The following is a 16,506-nucleotide window of genomic DNA, read 5'->3' on the forward strand; positions in this document are numbered from 1 at the left end:
TGCATCCAGCAATTATCTCAAAGGAATGTGTAAAAAAAGCTAGTTTGGTTTTCATACCTACATATTACTAAGTAAAATATGAATTTTGATGTTGTCTGGAGCAAAAAACTAACCGTTTTACCGTCAGAACAAAAATGAGAACATGCCAGAAATGCTCAAGCAGGAAAATTCTGGACAGTGAACAATGTTTCTGGACCAGACCTTGAGGGGTGCCAGGAAGCGACACAGGAAGTGGACGCTAAGTTTGAAAGAAAATAATCTACAGTGGATATAAAAAGTCTACACACCCCTATTCGAATGGCAGTTTTTTGAGATACAAAACAAAAAACCCCAAGATCAATAATTTCTAAACATGACCAGCACGGCTCAATTGAAAAAAAAACCCAAACATACAGAGCAAGTGAGCATAAGTGTAGACACCCTCTTGGATGTGGCTGTGTTCGGGAGGAACCAATCACATTCCAACTTTGATGAACTGCGAGTCAGCACAAAATGTTATCAGTAAAATATACGGCAATGTCATCACTGGTTGCCATGGCAACATTCACAAGGTGCAGCTCTCAAACTGCATGACATCACGTAAGGTGCTGCGCTGTACAGCTCTGCCGAGCGACAGGTGCTCCCCACTAAAAAAAAGGACGAGAGGAGAAAACGTGAGCCAGTCGAGCTAAGAGATGAAATATTTGGCTCTTGGGCGTCTCTCTCTGTGTTCCAAAAGTAGAAGCTTGTAATTAAACTAAAGCAGCCATGTTATATTGCTGACTTCCTTCAAAAGTCTGTACTTTGCTGGGCAGGGCACGCACACACCGCAGTTCACCAAAATAGATCATGGTGGAGGAAGGGAGGGAGGAAACGGTGGGGTGGGGGCGAGGGGGGTCAGGGGTGATCTTTTCACGCTTGTGAGGGTCACGCAGAGAGGCGGCGGCGGCGTCACGCATGTCGAGCGCGATGGCCGAGGGGTGCCAGGTAGAGAAGGAATGTAGACGGAGAATGGGTCAGTGATTCTGGGCCATGGCCGCAGGACACGCCCAGAAAGCCACATACCTCAAATAGGCAGAGAGGGAGGGAAAGAGGGGGGCGGGGTTGAATATGGGTGAGCACAGGGCATGGAGAGAGGGGCAGCCAAAAAGAGCCCGCAAATGTTCTTTTTTTTATTTTTTATTTAGTGTGAAATGTGGCAGTCAGCACAATGACATATAAAAAATATATTCTATGTACGGACATATTTCTGTAATGTACACTAGACGTACACTTTAGCGGTAAGTACATTGTCTCTAAAACGAGATATAGAACATTTTGTTTGTGTCGAAAAAGTATGGAGGGCAATTTTGGGGCTTGCACTTGATGCACCCAAGTTTTTTATTTTGTGCAGTTACTGTAAATGTGAGAATGATTTCCTTACTGTAAGTGAAGCTGAACAAAACTCCTAAAACACCTGAAGTTGACTGAAGATGGATGGAAGAGTGCCAAAATTGTCGCCCAGTTTCAGGAGATGAAACTGAAGCATCTGTGGAAAGGTACCGGCCCGAGAGGTGGAGGATGTTTAGTGGTGGGAGGGGGGGGGGGGCATAGAAGCATGCCGAGGGTGAGGAATGAATGAGGGCCATTGATGGAGGCTGAGGGAGCACACGGAGGTAAAGGGCATGACGAGATCAAAAGTAATTTGCGCGCGTCGGGATGGACAGATGTGTCGCTAACCGGCATGACCGCCCACGAAACGATGAGGGGGGTATATGGACCACGCCGTTTCCTAATAACACGAATAAAATGCTGTTAGGATTAGCGTGACAGGAGAACTCCTCTGCAGGAATGCACCGGTGGAGCGAGAGGGAATGTACCACCGGTGTGTTGAGGAAGGGGGCAGGGGTGCCGGCGGAGGAAACGTAAGGGGGGAGAAACAGAGGCGGCTTTTGTGAGGCAGGAAGCAGCAGGGCCCTCGCAACGCCACGGGTGCGAGCTACAGTAGATAAGCGAAGGACACACCTGCAAGCATTTGCGATGGATTAACCCGACCCCTTAAAGAGGGCTGGAACTTAGAAGCGAAGATTCGCACGTGAAGGTCGGATCGCCGATTAATCGATTTTTTTTCTGGTTTTGAGGATCAAAAAGAATCGTGGAGAAAATTGGTTCTGGGGATTTGAAGGTCATTTGTCAGGCGAAAGGGGACTCAAACGGTTCTTCAAATGTTTGGTGTGGTCTTCAAAGCAAATAGGCGGAAGGCAATTTGATTGCCGCCGTAGAGAGGGGGGGGGGGCAAAAACAGTGCTGACAAGCTTGATCAAGTGAAAACGAGTCGAGCAGGAAAAGGAAAAATGTGGCTTGGCGTTAATGAGAGCTTTTCCTTTTATGTGACCACTCACAATCACAAAATTGCAACAACAACAAAAAAAGTCCTGCCCCTCAATCAGACAAATGTCCTTCCTGTTTTCTTTTTGTCTTTTTTTTTTTTTTTTAATCCAGCAATACAATTTCCTAAAATATTTGGATAAATGTAGACATTTTTCTAGACCACAGTCCACATGATGTTCCAGATTTTATTTCACAACCTGAAACTGAACTACTTGATCACATTTTGAAGTTCCCGTTAAATTCTGCACTCAAGCCTGAAGACGGAGGCCTCATTGCCCGTAAGATTGTCATAGTCGCCCCTCGATTAGAAAGTGGCAGAAAACCAGCCGACGAGCGATGTACAATTACGTCCTTTCAAGTCCGTCTCATCCCAGTTTAGCTTTGAGTGCAGCCGAGCGGCGACGCGTGTCGTGTGATTAGCGCTAAAAGAGTTTGAGGGACAGAGACTGGCCGAGGGGGGGGGGGCTGAGCAGGGGGAAGAAGCAAGGAGGAGGAGCATGAGAGGAGCCTGGAGTTGATAAGATGGAATAAAGGGATGGAGGTTGCCAATATGTGTCAGTGCTTCTGATACCGTTGAGAACTTTTGAGCCTGTGTGGGGCGACTTGTGTTACCTGAGCTTGCTGACACGCAGATGACGTGCAGACGCGCTCCTCGAGACTCGTCATTGTGCAGAAGCAAAACATCTTCCTCTGCATCACGCACGGCACTCCTAATGATGCAAGATGACATTTTAGGGCCAAGCAATTTTCTTTTATTTGGTGAACAGCTTTGTACACTTGACCATTCGATTGCATTGTAGAAGGTGAACGAAATAACCGCTCGGACGATGAGGCGCTCTTCTTAACCGCTCGGATGCAAACTCACATTCCTGGAGGCTGGCAGAGTAGGATGGGAAGGCGAGCAAGTATGCCGTGAGGAGGCGGAGTCAAAAGATGACCCATCCTCCCAAGTTTGCCAAGACTAAAAAGGTCAGTGCTCCCTCTAGAGGCTTAAAGGGAGCGGTGCAGCCACACAGTGGTCAGCTGAGGCCCCGGGGGTCCTGCTGGACTGACTGAGACGTGAACTGAGATGTTGAATAATGCAAAGAAAAGCAGTTTTTTTACAGTATTAAAAGCTTTACTCAGACATAATACAACAAACAGAAACAAGAGTCAGAATTAATGACTGGGGGGAGGGGAGAAAAAAAATGGAATATTTCATATTTTTCTTCTTTCAAAACTCCAAAGCACACAATAGTCACGCGGCTCCGCGTGCACGATGGAGTAAGATACAAACGAGACCAAGAACTGACGTAAAACAAGAGGGACAGGTTCCATTCAGATGGATGCATTTGTTCCAAACTTTGTCATAAACAAAAGGCTGGAAGCACATGGAGGGGAAATAACACAAATAGTGACTTTTGTTTTTTTTAGCAAAAAGTAAACAATTAACAAAGAATCTAGCTCTACAGGGGGATTTTATTTCTTTCTTTCAATTTCCTCCTTTAGTTGACCTTCAAAGCGCCCACTATCGTAGCCGTGACCTCGTAAACAAGAGCGAGCAACCCATCCCTCCCGAGGTGTCCATACGAGGCCCGCACTCCCACCCTCCTCTCGGGGGGGGGGGGGGGGGGGGGGGGGGGGTTAAGAACGTGAGCTGCGACGCAATCTGGAAGAACGAAAAGGCGTCTCAACGCGGCGGGGGGAAGCTTCGGGGGGGATGAGACCTACTTTTTGTAACAGATCCCACAAAAACTAAGTCAGCACATTCAATTTCTTAGTGGCTCAATTTTGCACCTTTTGGTTAAAGTCCACCTTGCATATTTTTTGACACCTTGGACAAGGAAGCGTCGCCACGTTAGAAATTAAATTTTGGGGGATAGCTTCTAAAAAGAGCAATTAGAAGAAGAAAAAAAAAAACATCTTGTAAAACAGGGGTGGGCAACCTTTTGTGCTCAAGAGCCACATTTGATTTTTAAACTGGACAAAAGAGCTATGATGTATTTTTTTTTTTTTTAAAGTGAATAGGATGTTTTCATAATACAATTATAAAATGTAATGTGCTTATTTACAATAAATCAACAGCATAATGATAATTTAATTTAAAAAATGATAGAAAGTTAATCAAAGTCGTTCATCTCAAAATAATTCAAGTTGATCTTATTGTATTTATAATTAATGTAATTATAAACTTAGAAAATTGATATCGAGCTGTTCAAAAATCAATAACCAAATTCTTGACCGAGATCAACTACATTTCAATTAACCGCTTTAAGAACAACAACAAATAAAGCTTTCTTGGTAGCGCAAACGAGCAGCAGGTCAGATAATAAAAAAAAAAGCACCAAGCGGGCCTTACGTAGTTTGCCCACCCCTGCACGAAACGCAAACTCAACTTGGCCTTCATTCCTGCAACTCGCACGCTGGAAGAGAAAAGTAAACACTGCAGGAAGAAAAAAAAAAAATTCACCTGTCTGACAGGTCACCTTACAATGAGGGGAGGTCCTCTTTGAGAGGACGTATTTGGACTCTCTAATACTATTTGCTTCCACTGACCGTCCGTTTGGCCGTCTGATCAGCCCGTGCATTTGCATACTCAAAGGTGTGAATGCGCAACAGCGTGTTCCATATTTAGCACCCATTTTCCCTGTCCGTCCGCTAAAAGCACCCAAAAAAAAAAAAAAGGACTAAAACTTCTGCTCAGAATCATAAAATGCAGCAGCGTTGTTTACGGCTGGCCACAATTGGACCTGGGCTTGGTTGCAAATCACAGTCAAGTGCCAATCAAGGACGCGGGTGCAAAGGCTGCATTTTCAGCACACTTATTGATTCGATGAGGGGAGGAAAGGGGGGGGGGGCAACAAATCATATTTTAAATGTTTGTTGGAGCCACCGTCATTCAAGTTCTAGTATATATATCTAATGTAGAAAAGTTATCAGGTAGTCAGTCACAGAACTCATTCATTTTCAAAATTCTGGGAGGCCAACACCGGTCCGACGTCTAACGCCGAACCGGTGATGTCATCACTCGGTGGGAGTGATGATTGTGGACTATTAGGTGCACCGAGCTCATTTCACCGCAAGCCTTAAAAAAAAATGCTCAGCATCACATCGAGCTCGGCGTGCCTAACAGACGGGAATTGAGAGAAGAAGCCAATGCAGAGTACCTTGTCTCAGTGGCGGCGGCCATTGGGAGGAAATGTTCACACAGGTACGACTCACAAAAGTGCATTAATGACCGCCGGCGAAGGACGACGTCCAGGTGATAAAAACAAGAAACCCGCCCCGCCGGGCGTGAAGCTCTCAACTCCCTCAAGCTCGCCAACCTGCCAAGCGACTGCCGGAATAGACAAGAAACAGAGCATCAAACCAATAAAACAAAGAGGAAAAAAAAAAAAAAAAAAGATAAATTCAAGTCATTCTTTTGTTTGTCTTACAAAGCCGTACTGTGCGCACATCAGAGATGGAAGGACAACGTTAAGAGTCAAAGTGCTCCCTCCTAGTTTTCAAATGCCTTGGGGGGAGGGGGAATAAAAGCTCTCATTTCATGAGTACAGTACTTCAAGATAGGAACCCCAAAAAACACGTTTCGGCATGATCACGGAAATACAAAGCATATTGGAGAACACCTTTTCGGATTAAGTCGCGAAGGAGACACGCTGGAGAGTTGATTGAAATGCTACGCACCTGATTGGAAGCTAAAAAATAAAAACAACCATCAATGAAACCGGGTCGAGCCAACATACAGAGGCGCTCTGAGATGAAGGCTAACTGATGATTAAGACATTTACCCGTGTGCACATACACGGGCGCGTATAATCACGAATGCCGTCATATGCGTATTGTCGACGGTATATGCGGATGAGAAGCGGTGAAAGACCGAGTGCAAGAAAAACGGTGAGATGAGTGGGTAGTTGAAACCGCGTCGCCTCTGCAAGTTAGATCTGCACGTCTTTGTGTGTGTGTGTGTGCGTGTGTCTCTCTACAAGTGTGAGGGCTACTTTAAGCCCAGCAGGTGCTGCGGTTGGATTGAGTGTAGCCCAACAGGCGGCGGGCGAAAAAGGGCGGCCGAACCCGCTGTGCGATGCGGTCTCCCGCTCGTCTAGGTGAGCTGATGGGGGGCTTCCAGCATCTCCATCAGGAAGGTGTCGATGGGCGTGTCGCCGATCAGCTTGAAGAAGAACAGGTGCTCCAGGCACTTCAGGCCGATGGAGCGCAGCGCCGGCAGTCGCAGGAGGAGCTTGGCAAACCTAAGGGAGGACGTCCCAAAATTAAAAAACTTGTCTTGTCGGTTTCCAGAATGTGTTCAGAGTCGTTTGTCACATTCGACACATTTATTTGATTTATTTCCGGGATTTGTTTTTGTGGCGCTTACCTGCCCTGCTGGTCCGGGTACTTTTGCTTGCAGTAAGTCTCCAGAGACGCGTACACCCGTTCCCTCAGGAGCTCCACCTCGCTTGGGTTGGACAATCCCTTGGCGTCTTCGGGCAAGAGAGAGCGACACTCTTGAGAAACACGTGGAGGTGGACGGCAAGGTGGTCGCGCTTGCTCTCCTCTAACCTGGATTGAAGAGGATGATGGCGCGCAGGCAGCCCAGCTCAGTCTTGTCCATCTGCATGTCCCTCATCTTGCTCACCAGCTCGGTCAAAACCCTGCGAGGTGACGAAGAAGAAGAAGGTTAGAAGGGCAGACTTTCTCACCACGCTCCGTCAAAGCCAGTCGTCTACGCGTACGGATGCCGCACAGAAGGCCACTGAAGTCGCTGACGCGTAATAAGAAGTGAAGACAGCATATTTACGTTAGCGCAGAATGACAACAAGCTTACAAGAAACAAATCAGTCATGCAAGAGCACAGAAGAGGAGACAAGGAGAACAAATTGGTTTTTTCCATTACACTTCATAAAACCAAAATGTATACATTTTATGATTTTGGGCAAAACTGTTGCAGGCTGGATCAGATAAACGGCATTTCATTGAATAACACCCACTGTGTGTACACTTTATGGCTTTTATGAGGCAGAACCTTAAACTAGATTTAAAAAAAAAAAAAAAAAAAAAAAAAAAAGAACCCGAAGACCACGACAAGAGCTTTAAGCACACGAAACAAAGCACAGCACACATATTTATGTTTGCGATCGGTCGTATAGCTTGTGGATTTTACTCAAAAGGGGACTGCAGAGGAGGGGTTCAAGGAAAGTGTTTGTGTCGTGGCGTAATTACCTGTCAAATATGGCCCCAACCTCAGCATTGTGCGCCCTGTGTATGCAATCACAATGTGTTATTACAGTGTCATTACACAGCGACATGGCCAGAACACCAAAGGTTTGAGAAGCCCTGCTGAGAGACATTCGGCACCTACTTCAAAATAGAATCACACAAAGAAAACATTTGCGCTTTTGACAAATGTAAAGGTGAACAATGACGGACGATTGTCCTTTTTTTTTTAAATTGTGTGTATTCAATTCTTTCGGTAGCCTTTGTCACCCCCCTCCCCCTTCCAAAAGAAAATTGAGCCATTTGTTTTGGAGCTTGTTTGGGAAAAACGAGCAGGCGCGGTGACAAGAGGACTGTGTAATTAACAGAGAAGCGACACATTGTGATTGGATAGGCGACATGATGTGCGCAGTGGATTGTCAGTCAACTGATTATTGCCAAGGGAAACATGAGACCAGCCAAGCATTTTTGACTTTCATGGAGTTAGTAACCACCGGGCAGTGATCCCTGAGTCGCCAAAGTGCCTCACGGTTGAATGTGTGTGTGCAGAAAGTTAGTCAGCAGCCTCCCGGCACCGAAGGCAGAAGGGAAGGAAGCAGCAGCAGCAGCAGCCAAAAGACGACAGCAGGCACAGCCAGTTTCGCCCTCCTCGGCGAGTCATGTGACCCGGAAATGTGAGGGCGCCGCGATGTATGTGCTGGCGGATTTGAACCTTTGCGACAAAACCGGACTGGGGAAAAAACTAGTGGGCGTGTGGAGTGCGACGCAGTGGCAAAATGTGACGGCTACCTGTCAAAGATGGCTCCGACGCCGGCGCTGTGAGCGCTGCTCCGGTGCACGTGGAGGCCGGTGGCCAGTAAGATTCCGTCCTTGACCGAGATGGAGCGGTGGGAGAAGGAGGCGATCAGCAGCTCGTTCCAACCTGTCAACGCCATGCTTGGCTTTATTCTTTCCGAGTCGGCAACCATTTTTTTTTTTTTGGACAGGGACTTCATTAAGTTGATCGATGTTGTTTTACGTTTGTCAGTCCGAGTTGGGGTTTTAGTGATGAGACGCACCTGCACGTAGCAAGATAACCTGATCGTCGAGGGCCAGCTCAGAGAAGTGGGGGATCCTCTTGGCCCACTCCACCAAGGTGAAGAGCTGCTTGTCAGCCGCCTGGCAGATGTTGGTGACGGGGTCGTTGGGCTGAGGAGGTGCGGGAAGGAACACGTAATGAGGTGGCGCGTGACGAGGAACGCCGCAGCCGGTCGACTCACAGAGCTGCCTCCGGAGCTTCCGTCGGCGTGAAGCTCCGTCTTCTGCTCCACGGCCATCTCCGCCTCCAGAATCTTCTCCACTGGCATCTCCTCGTTGACCACGCTGGTGGACTCCACCTCGCCCTCGCGCTCCTTGTTCCTCTGGCGCTCCTCTTGAACGGCTGAGGGACGGGAGAAGGGGGTGAACAAACAAGAGAACGAGCCCAGGGGGATAAAACAAAACAAAAATGTTGGGGATGACACTGGACAAAAAAGAAAACCCAAGACTAACTTTCAAAACCGCCAAATGGATGCTAGTTAAGCAAGTTGACCATCTAATGCTCAAATTTTTGCACACTAGTCAAAGCAAAAAAAAAAAAAAAACCAGGTCACTTGTAAGACAAGGTTTGGCACCACCTTGTGGCATTTTGGGGTACTGCAAAAGGACCACAAAATTTCACTGAGAACTGCAAACTGTTGTGTTCTAGTGAATAACAGAGGATAGGTTAAAAAATAAAATAAACCGCTAATTCAGTCTGTGTCTGAAAAAAGTCTGGTGCATGATTTGGGAATTTCTAGAACAGCAAACCATCCCAGTAGTTTGGGTATGAAAACATATTGCTGCCCCCTTGCTCGCTCAATCCAACCTACGCAAGCCCCCCACCCTCTTGTCCTTACATCTGTCGCTCATCTTAGCCACTGCAGAGGGGGAGGGAGAGGGAGGGCGAGAGGAAACAAAAAGAGGAGGAGAGGGGGGGGAAAGGGGGTTAGTGTTTGCAAAGCTCAGCCACCCCCATGTCCCCCTCCACCGCCGCTTTATCCCCCGGCAGCTCAGGCCCAATCATTTACAACGCACACCCTAGTTAGGTCGAGTTTGAGAGCGAAAGTGGACGTGGGGCTTCTTTCATGCCTCTGACTCGGTTCAAATTGGCAAATCCGTGAAGTGTTGCCGTGGCGACTGACAAAAAGCCATCTGCCAATGAATTTGGGACTCAAAATCTCACATCCAGTCGACATTCGAAGTCTGGAAGTTAAATTACACAGGAGCGAATTGAATTCCTTCGCGACCACGCTTGGAGAAATAATCACATATTAAAATGTGACAATACACGTATATCACCTTCTCTCTTCATGCCCATGGCCAGGCACTTCTGGTAGCGGCAGTATTGGCAGCGGTTCCTCTGCCGCTTGTCCACCATGCAGTCCTTGTTGTCCCGACAGGTGTAGGTGAGGTCTTTGCGCACCGTCCTCTTGAAGAAGCCTTTGCAGCCCTCGCAACTGTACACGCCGTAATGCTTTCCTGGTGGGAGAACCCAACAAACGTGTGCCAACTGCTGGAAAACGCTCGGCAGGCCTCGGGCAGAGAAAAGGAGTAGTCACCAGAGGATCGGTCGCCGCAGATGGAACAAAGGCGTTTCTGCGAAAGCATCGGGCCCGGGCTGTGCGCCGACAGCTTTAGGCCTATCGGAGGTTTGACGTCGTCTGAGCTGCTCACCGTGTGAAGTCCTGACATGGAAACTGTGGAGTTGATCTGAATAAAGCACAGCAGAAAATGAGGGCAGAAAAATGGCCTTATAGGAATATTTCCTTCATTTCAACCTAATTCAATACTGAGTAGCGACTGAACCTTACTTGCGGGCTGCTGATGGGACCGTAGCCGATCGACGGCGTTCCTGGCAGGCAGGGGGAGCCCAGCGAGGAGCTGATGACCGAAAAAGGGGAACCCGTGCTACTGATGGGGCTGTTGACCCCTGCGCTGGAGATGGGAGGCAGGGAGGTCATGGAGGCCGCCGCCGACTGCGCCAAAGGTGGCGAGCGCTGGCCTGACGGTGGGGAGGACACTGACGAACTGTCCGGACTCCTCGAATCTGGTCAGAAGCATTTTATTTGTGTAAATCACAAGCTAATGAGACATTGCTTTGACACCGAAACAGTCAAACAATAAACAGTAGACAAATATTCTTGGCCCGAGAGTAAAAAAGATTCAGTTTCGACATTGCACTTTTGAACCAGCTGATTGATTGTCACCTCGACTGTCTCCCATGGTGCTGCTGTCTGCTTTCACTGGCTTCTGCACGCCGTCGATTCTCCGCGTCAACAGCCAGCCCTCAAACTCGAGACCGCGGACTGCGGCCCGGGCCGAAGCTGCTTTGACGGAACCAAAAACAGCTCTGAAATGCCAACACATGAAAAGGGAGAGCATGCTTTAGCTACCAAAAGGGATGACACTAAAATAAATATGGAAAACATCAATGGGTGTCTTCCATCGTTCAGTCGGTGTTTATGTCCCAAACATTAAATTGTGAGTGTTTGCTGAATTTGCTGTCCTTTTAAATAAAGTTTGCGACAACAGACAGCTGTTCGACAGACGCTCGCTTACTTGTGCATGAAAACATGTTAAAGCGACATAAATTATGCATGAAACGCATTTAGGACACACGTAAAACGTGCACGATTTGTTTTGACTGCTATATTAAGAACAATAATTTAGAAAGAACATTTGGCTCTGGTGTTTAACTAGAGCTAGCGTCCACATAGCTTCAATGTTAGCTCGCACTTTGAACGTCTTTACCTTCAGCCGGGACCACTTTTTCTTATATTGGTAGGCAGACAACACGGACAAAGTGCGCGTGGTGCCGTGTCGCCATAACACCCCTCAAAAAAACCTTTTAATCCTCCAAAATTAGCAAAAACGAGACGCTAATCAATGCTAGCTAGGTTAGCTAGGCGCTAACGTGTACGCGACTTAGCCAATAAGCTAACTCAGAAGCTAATATGTTGGCGTCGCAAACAACACGGAAAGCGAATGTCTCAAAATAAATGCAGATTACTAACGTTTAGCGGCGCAGCTTCCTCCCATGAATCGATGTTGGCCCAGAATGTCTGTCTGTCTGGACCCCCCCACCCCCCACACGCTCACTCACCACCACCTCCAGCACGCACGTTGGCCCGCAGACAGCCCACCTTCCCCCCGCCAGGATGAAAACATGGTGGCGGCGGTGCTGGATCCTCAAATGCACTCCTGGCTGCCACTTCAATTCACGGCGGTGCCTTAAAAATCGAATTAAATTCGTTCTGTGTCCACAATGATAGCGTAAAGCAGTTGTATCTTAACTATCAGGCCAATGACAGCCTTATTTGACTGTATTGAGTACTCGTGAATGCTGATGATACCACCCACCGATACTCAAGGCTGGGTCTTTATGTGTGGGTTCTGTCACAGACAATAATCTTTTGAATTGAAATATCTGTTTGTGTACCAAGTCTAAGGCCCCCAAAATACACCCTCCTTGCCAGTTGACACTAATCGACACTACACTGCTAGCTAACAAACTGCACTGCTATCTGCTGGATCGCAACAACTGTCTTGTGTGTGTCTGTTTATGATTGCACGTGTGCATAGTCTTGTTGACTCCCGTGTCACTGACCGCAGAGGTGAAAAGGTCAAAACAAGTTTAGCTCAGAGGTTACTTCGGCCTCTGGTGAGCTTTGAGTGCTCATTATTGACAATCAGAGAAAAGGATCAATGCAGGCAAAGACTCAGGAGGCGAAGAGAAATTTTCAAATAATACATATTATATTTTTTTTTATGGTCGCTAACCATTACATCACATTAATGAAAGACAACACCTTTCGTGGAGATGAACGTATTTTTATTTCATTGAGTCAACCAGTTCAGACTGATAATTAGATAGCTAGATCAACCACGTACCAAATTATCTAATATCTAATAAGATAATAAAAAAATCTAATATAAAGAATGTTAATAGTAAAGTTAATGAAATCTCGTTTTTCTTAAAGTATGTGACAGAGTTAGCATACGTGCGTGTGTGTGTGTGCATGTGTGTTTGTGTATGACTACGTGAGTGTGACTGCTACGCAAGGGATTAGTTGCAGTGTGTGTCCACTAGTGATTAGCTTGGTCAGTGGGCCTGTTGTGCATTCACTCCGTCCATTAGCATATTAATGCTCTCTTGATCCCCCCCCCCCCAACTCCCCTTCGCCACCTTCAGTCAACCCCCCCCCCCACTCGCCCCGCTCTTTCTCTTTACATACTTCCCACACTGACTTGTCACTTCCTGCAGCTCTAATAAATCTCACCCTTTGCTTATGATCCGGCCGAACATATTTGGAGGTGCTCAATTTCCCTCCAAAATGTTCCCTCCTCTTCCTCGATTTCTGACTCCTTTTTTCATCCTGTGAGGAAAACACACACAGAAGCAAATTAAGAAATGCACACGCGGAGTGTAAACACTTCCAGTCCTGATTGAGCGCAGTTCAAAATGTTCCTCGACTTTAAAACAAATGAATTTTTTTCTGATTTATCGCTTTTACAGACTTTCATTTGATGTGACGTCGTCTTCCTCTCCACTTGTTTAACCGTTGTTCTCATTTTGCATTTTTAGCCTCTTGCTTTGTGTTTCATGAAAGTTGCTAGTTTGCGATTTTTCTATCTGTAAACGTTTCCTGTTTTGTCAAAGTACTGTAAAGGTCCAACTTGGATTTAATACTCGCTCGCCTTGACGAATAGAGTCCACTTTTTTTTTTTGCTCGTCGATAAGGAGAGGTCAGGGGCGTGATGTCCATCCACAACTCCTGGTTTCACCAAGGCAGACGCAAGAATTGCGTTTGGACAATCAGCTCCGGACCTTCTTTCATTCTCGGCTGGTGGTCGTCCTCAGTAGTCCCTTTCGTCCCTTTGATGGAGACCTTTGGCCTGCCGGCCGCAGGTCAGCGCATGCGTTTGGAAACGGAGGCTGAAGACGAAGAGGAGGGAGCAGTAGAAGGTGAGAAGAAAAGACAGAAAGCCAGAGCCCTAACTCATTCTGTGTGTGGGTGACACCATGATGAAGAGAGGGGTCACCACCCGGGGCGGGGAGGGGCAGGCCAGGCCATGGCGGGCCGCCCGTTTGCTTTTCTGCTACAAAAGAACAAGTGCACGTCAAAGAAAACAAAAGCCTGCCGTGATAACTCGCCGCATCAAGATGTGAAAGCGCAGGTGGGCCGGTGGAGGAGATTAAAAGTCGGTGGCAAATGTAAAAAAGTTCTGATTGACCCCCTGATCAGATTTGCCAAACAATTTTCTACTTCTCTGCTGGGCTTCGTGAGACATCTCCTTTCTCTTCCTCCACCCGATGGGATCTTTGGTGAGGCCGGGCCTATTCATGGGAGCCCCCCATGTGCCGTGCCCACCATTGAGGTGCAGAGCAGCATGGCCACAAAGGATGCCAGAGCCCTCCCGGAGCCCCCCAACAGCGTACTAGGACGCGTCTCATTTCTTGAACTCTCAATCCCCGAGATGTAGCTAGCAGGACGACGCAGCTAACAAATTGCGTGAAGATGCAAACTTTGCCTTCAAGTTTCCTGACGTGGAAGGCCCGAAGGCCTGAAGTCATGTGCCGCGTCCTCGCCGGATGCCCAACCTGCATGTCAAATCTATTCTCCCTCTCACATTTGAAAACAGCTGCACACGCTCAGGGATGAGGAATTACCTCCAAAAGCACGTGAAGAAGCGGCGCTCCGCTTTGGTGTCCTCCGAGGTGCTCTCGTCCCTTGGTGGCTCCTCTCCCGAGCCGGACCACGCCGGTGCCCGCTCCTCCATCTTTCACCCTCTACGCCTCTTCCACTTCTGGTCCCGCGTCCTTCTTCCTCTCCTTCTTCAACCCTCTGTGTCCGGACCCCCGCCCCTCGTCCCCCCCCCCCACTCCGCCTTTACAATTCCATGGCCCTTCTCCCGGTCTTCCCCGCCCTCTCCCGCTCTCTTTCTCACTCTCCCTTTGAGCCTTCGCCCGTCTCTGCCTCGCTCCCTCTCCTCATTTCATGCAGCGCTGGGGTTACCTAAGAGACTGGGCCTCAATGGAGAAAATCTCCTTTGGCACAATGAAGTGGGTGAGAGGCAGTGAGGAGTGGGGGAGTGTGGGTAGTGGGGGAGCACGGGGGAGGAGGTGATGGGGGGGAGTAGGATGCAGATGCATGCAGAGATGGAAGGTATGAAATGCACAAATGTGATTCCATGGTTTTGCTTCTGCCTTATGGCGACCAAGAACCACCCCACCTCAAGCACACTTGTGGAACTTGAGTGAAGCTCAAAACACCAGACGATTAAGTCACGAGGATTTTTTTTTTTTTTTTGTAATAGCTGCAAATAAATACTAGTGTTGAATTCATCCTGTGATAAGAGCGCCAAGATTCCCCAAATTTCAAAAGTGCAAGGCAGACATGCTCATCCAGGCCGACCTTTTGTCCCCCCCACCCCTAAAAAAAATTCTCTTCCTCTGGAGCCTCTTTAATCTCTCCCCTCGTAGCTAGTTTCGAGGTTTCAGAGGTTAGTTACTGATTAGCACCAAAAACTGCCACACGTCATTTGATGGCGGCAACCTTATTGAGCTCCTCGGCCGCGCTATTCAGTTTGTCGTTTGTCTTTGAGTTTGCAAACAGAGCCCCCCCCCGTTGCTCTGCTCTGTGTCTTTACAACTATACTCCTCCAACCAGCCCCCCCCCCGCCTCCTTCTCATCGGAGGATGAGCGAAAACAATAAGGCTAATCACAGCACAGAGATATAATTAACGGCACACGCACGGAGTTAGCGCTCTCCTACACGCTGGACCGCAAATAGCAGCGGTGTGAAAAGGGATCTGAGCGTGGCTATTTTTGACACGCTTACTTCGAGTGGTAATAAAAAGTCTACACACCCCTGTTCAAATACCAAAGATGAATCATTTCAAAAGTTGAACAGTACAAAATCATTTTTAGATAAGAAGTAAAATATAACAACTGAGATAAGATGGTTGCATATGTGTGCACACCCTTTAGGAACTAGCATGCAGATTACCGCCTTGATTTGCTTATAATTTCGCAGGGACTCAACTCGACTGATTTTTTTTTTTTTGTCATAATGGCTTGCAGGTTGAGATTTAGTTTCCACGTTTTTCAATTCCTCCCAGCCGGGTGTTCCGAGACGCCAGGATATCGGCCCTAATGGCTTCATCGAGCCTCGGTACACGAGTTCCCGCTGAGCTGAGGTGATAAGGGCTGTTTGAATGTGGCACGGGAGGTTAGCGCTGGGATGGAGACGTGTGTGTAAGTATGTGCATGTGTGTGTGCGGAGTGAGTGGGATGTTGGGTGGGGTGAGCGCAGATTGTCCATGGTGCCCCCCCCCCCCTCCAGTAGGCTGTGAATGAAGTTATTTCCAGGCCTCTGTCCATCTGTTACCGTGGCAGCAGCAGTGAGCAAGGTGTTGCCATGGCGCGCCGGACACAAAAAGGCGTGGCGTGGGAACGGGTCCAGGGGTCAGGAGTAAGGGTCAGCGGGTCGAGGGTCACAGGCAGCTGGACAGCACACAAGAGGAGGCCGGGGTGAGAAAAGAAGAGAGGACCCCCCACCCCCCGCCCTTCCCCATAGGCTTTCTTCTTTCAGACGTCCAAGGAGTGGACGCCGCTGGACGTTAACATTGAACTGATAAAGCGAGGTGGGGGTGAAGGTAGTGGTTGGGAGGGGGGAGCGCAGGGCAAAGGGGGACACCCCCCCAAAAAAAAAAAAAAAACGGAGCTTTGCGAGGCTCCCCTGCATTAGCCGCCGCCGGCTAATAGTAGGCCGCATTTGCCAGCCAATTGACTGTGCTCAATGCCACGCATTGCCGCCATTGAGGGGACGGAGGGGTCCGTGTGTGGCCCCCGTCTGCACTTTGGCCGCATAAGTGACATCCAAAGCAGACAAAAGGCAGCT

The 16,506-nt window shown here is 48.2% G+C and overlaps 1 protein-coding gene across 6 annotated transcripts; it reads right to left on the reverse strand.

The window, feature by feature from the left end:
* Positions 1-4,339: 4,339 nt before the first annotated feature.
* rxrba (retinoid x receptor, beta a) lies at positions 4,340-11,831 on the reverse strand. Of its 6 annotated transcripts, none has more exons than XM_037264025.1 (13): positions 11,705-11,831; positions 10,809-10,951; positions 10,413-10,648; positions 10,161-10,311; positions 9,901-10,080; positions 9,459-9,479; positions 8,802-8,962; positions 8,601-8,730; positions 8,332-8,464; positions 7,549-7,584; positions 6,889-6,980; positions 6,704-6,809; positions 4,340-6,578 (listed from the first exon to the last, which is right to left on the reverse strand). In XM_037264025.1, the coding sequence occupies exons 2-13, from the start codon at positions 10,822-10,824 to the stop codon at positions 6,431-6,433; spliced, it is 1,410 nt and encodes a 469-aa protein (XP_037119920.1). In that variant the 5' UTR covers positions 10,825-10,951; positions 11,705-11,831; the 3' UTR covers positions 4,340-6,430. The 6 variants fall into 6 exon arrangements, with proteins under 6 accessions (XP_037119920.1, XP_037119919.1, XP_037119921.1 ...); XM_037264024.1 differs by having other exon boundaries at positions 11,616-11,746; XM_037264026.1 differs by lacking the exon at positions 11,705-11,831 and adding an exon at positions 11,353-11,371.
* Between the last annotated feature and the right edge of the window lie 4,675 nt (positions 11,832-16,506).

This window comes from Syngnathus acus, chromosome 11 (assembly GCF_901709675.1).
Source record: "Syngnathus acus chromosome 11, fSynAcu1.2, whole genome shotgun sequence".
Classification (NCBI taxonomy): domain Eukaryota; kingdom Metazoa; phylum Chordata; class Actinopteri; order Syngnathiformes; family Syngnathidae; genus Syngnathus; species Syngnathus acus.

Coding starts and splice junctions, on each gene's coding strand:
- rxrba (XM_037264025.1), bottom strand. Junction 10,312..10,412: donor GTCCCATCAGCAGCCCGCAA/GTAAGGTTCAGT, acceptor TGCTTTATTCAG/ATCAACTCCACAGTTTCCAT. Junction 8,465..8,600: donor GGTTATCTTGCTACGTGCAG/GTGCGTCTCATC, acceptor TGGCGTTGACAG/GTTGGAACGAGCTGCTGATC.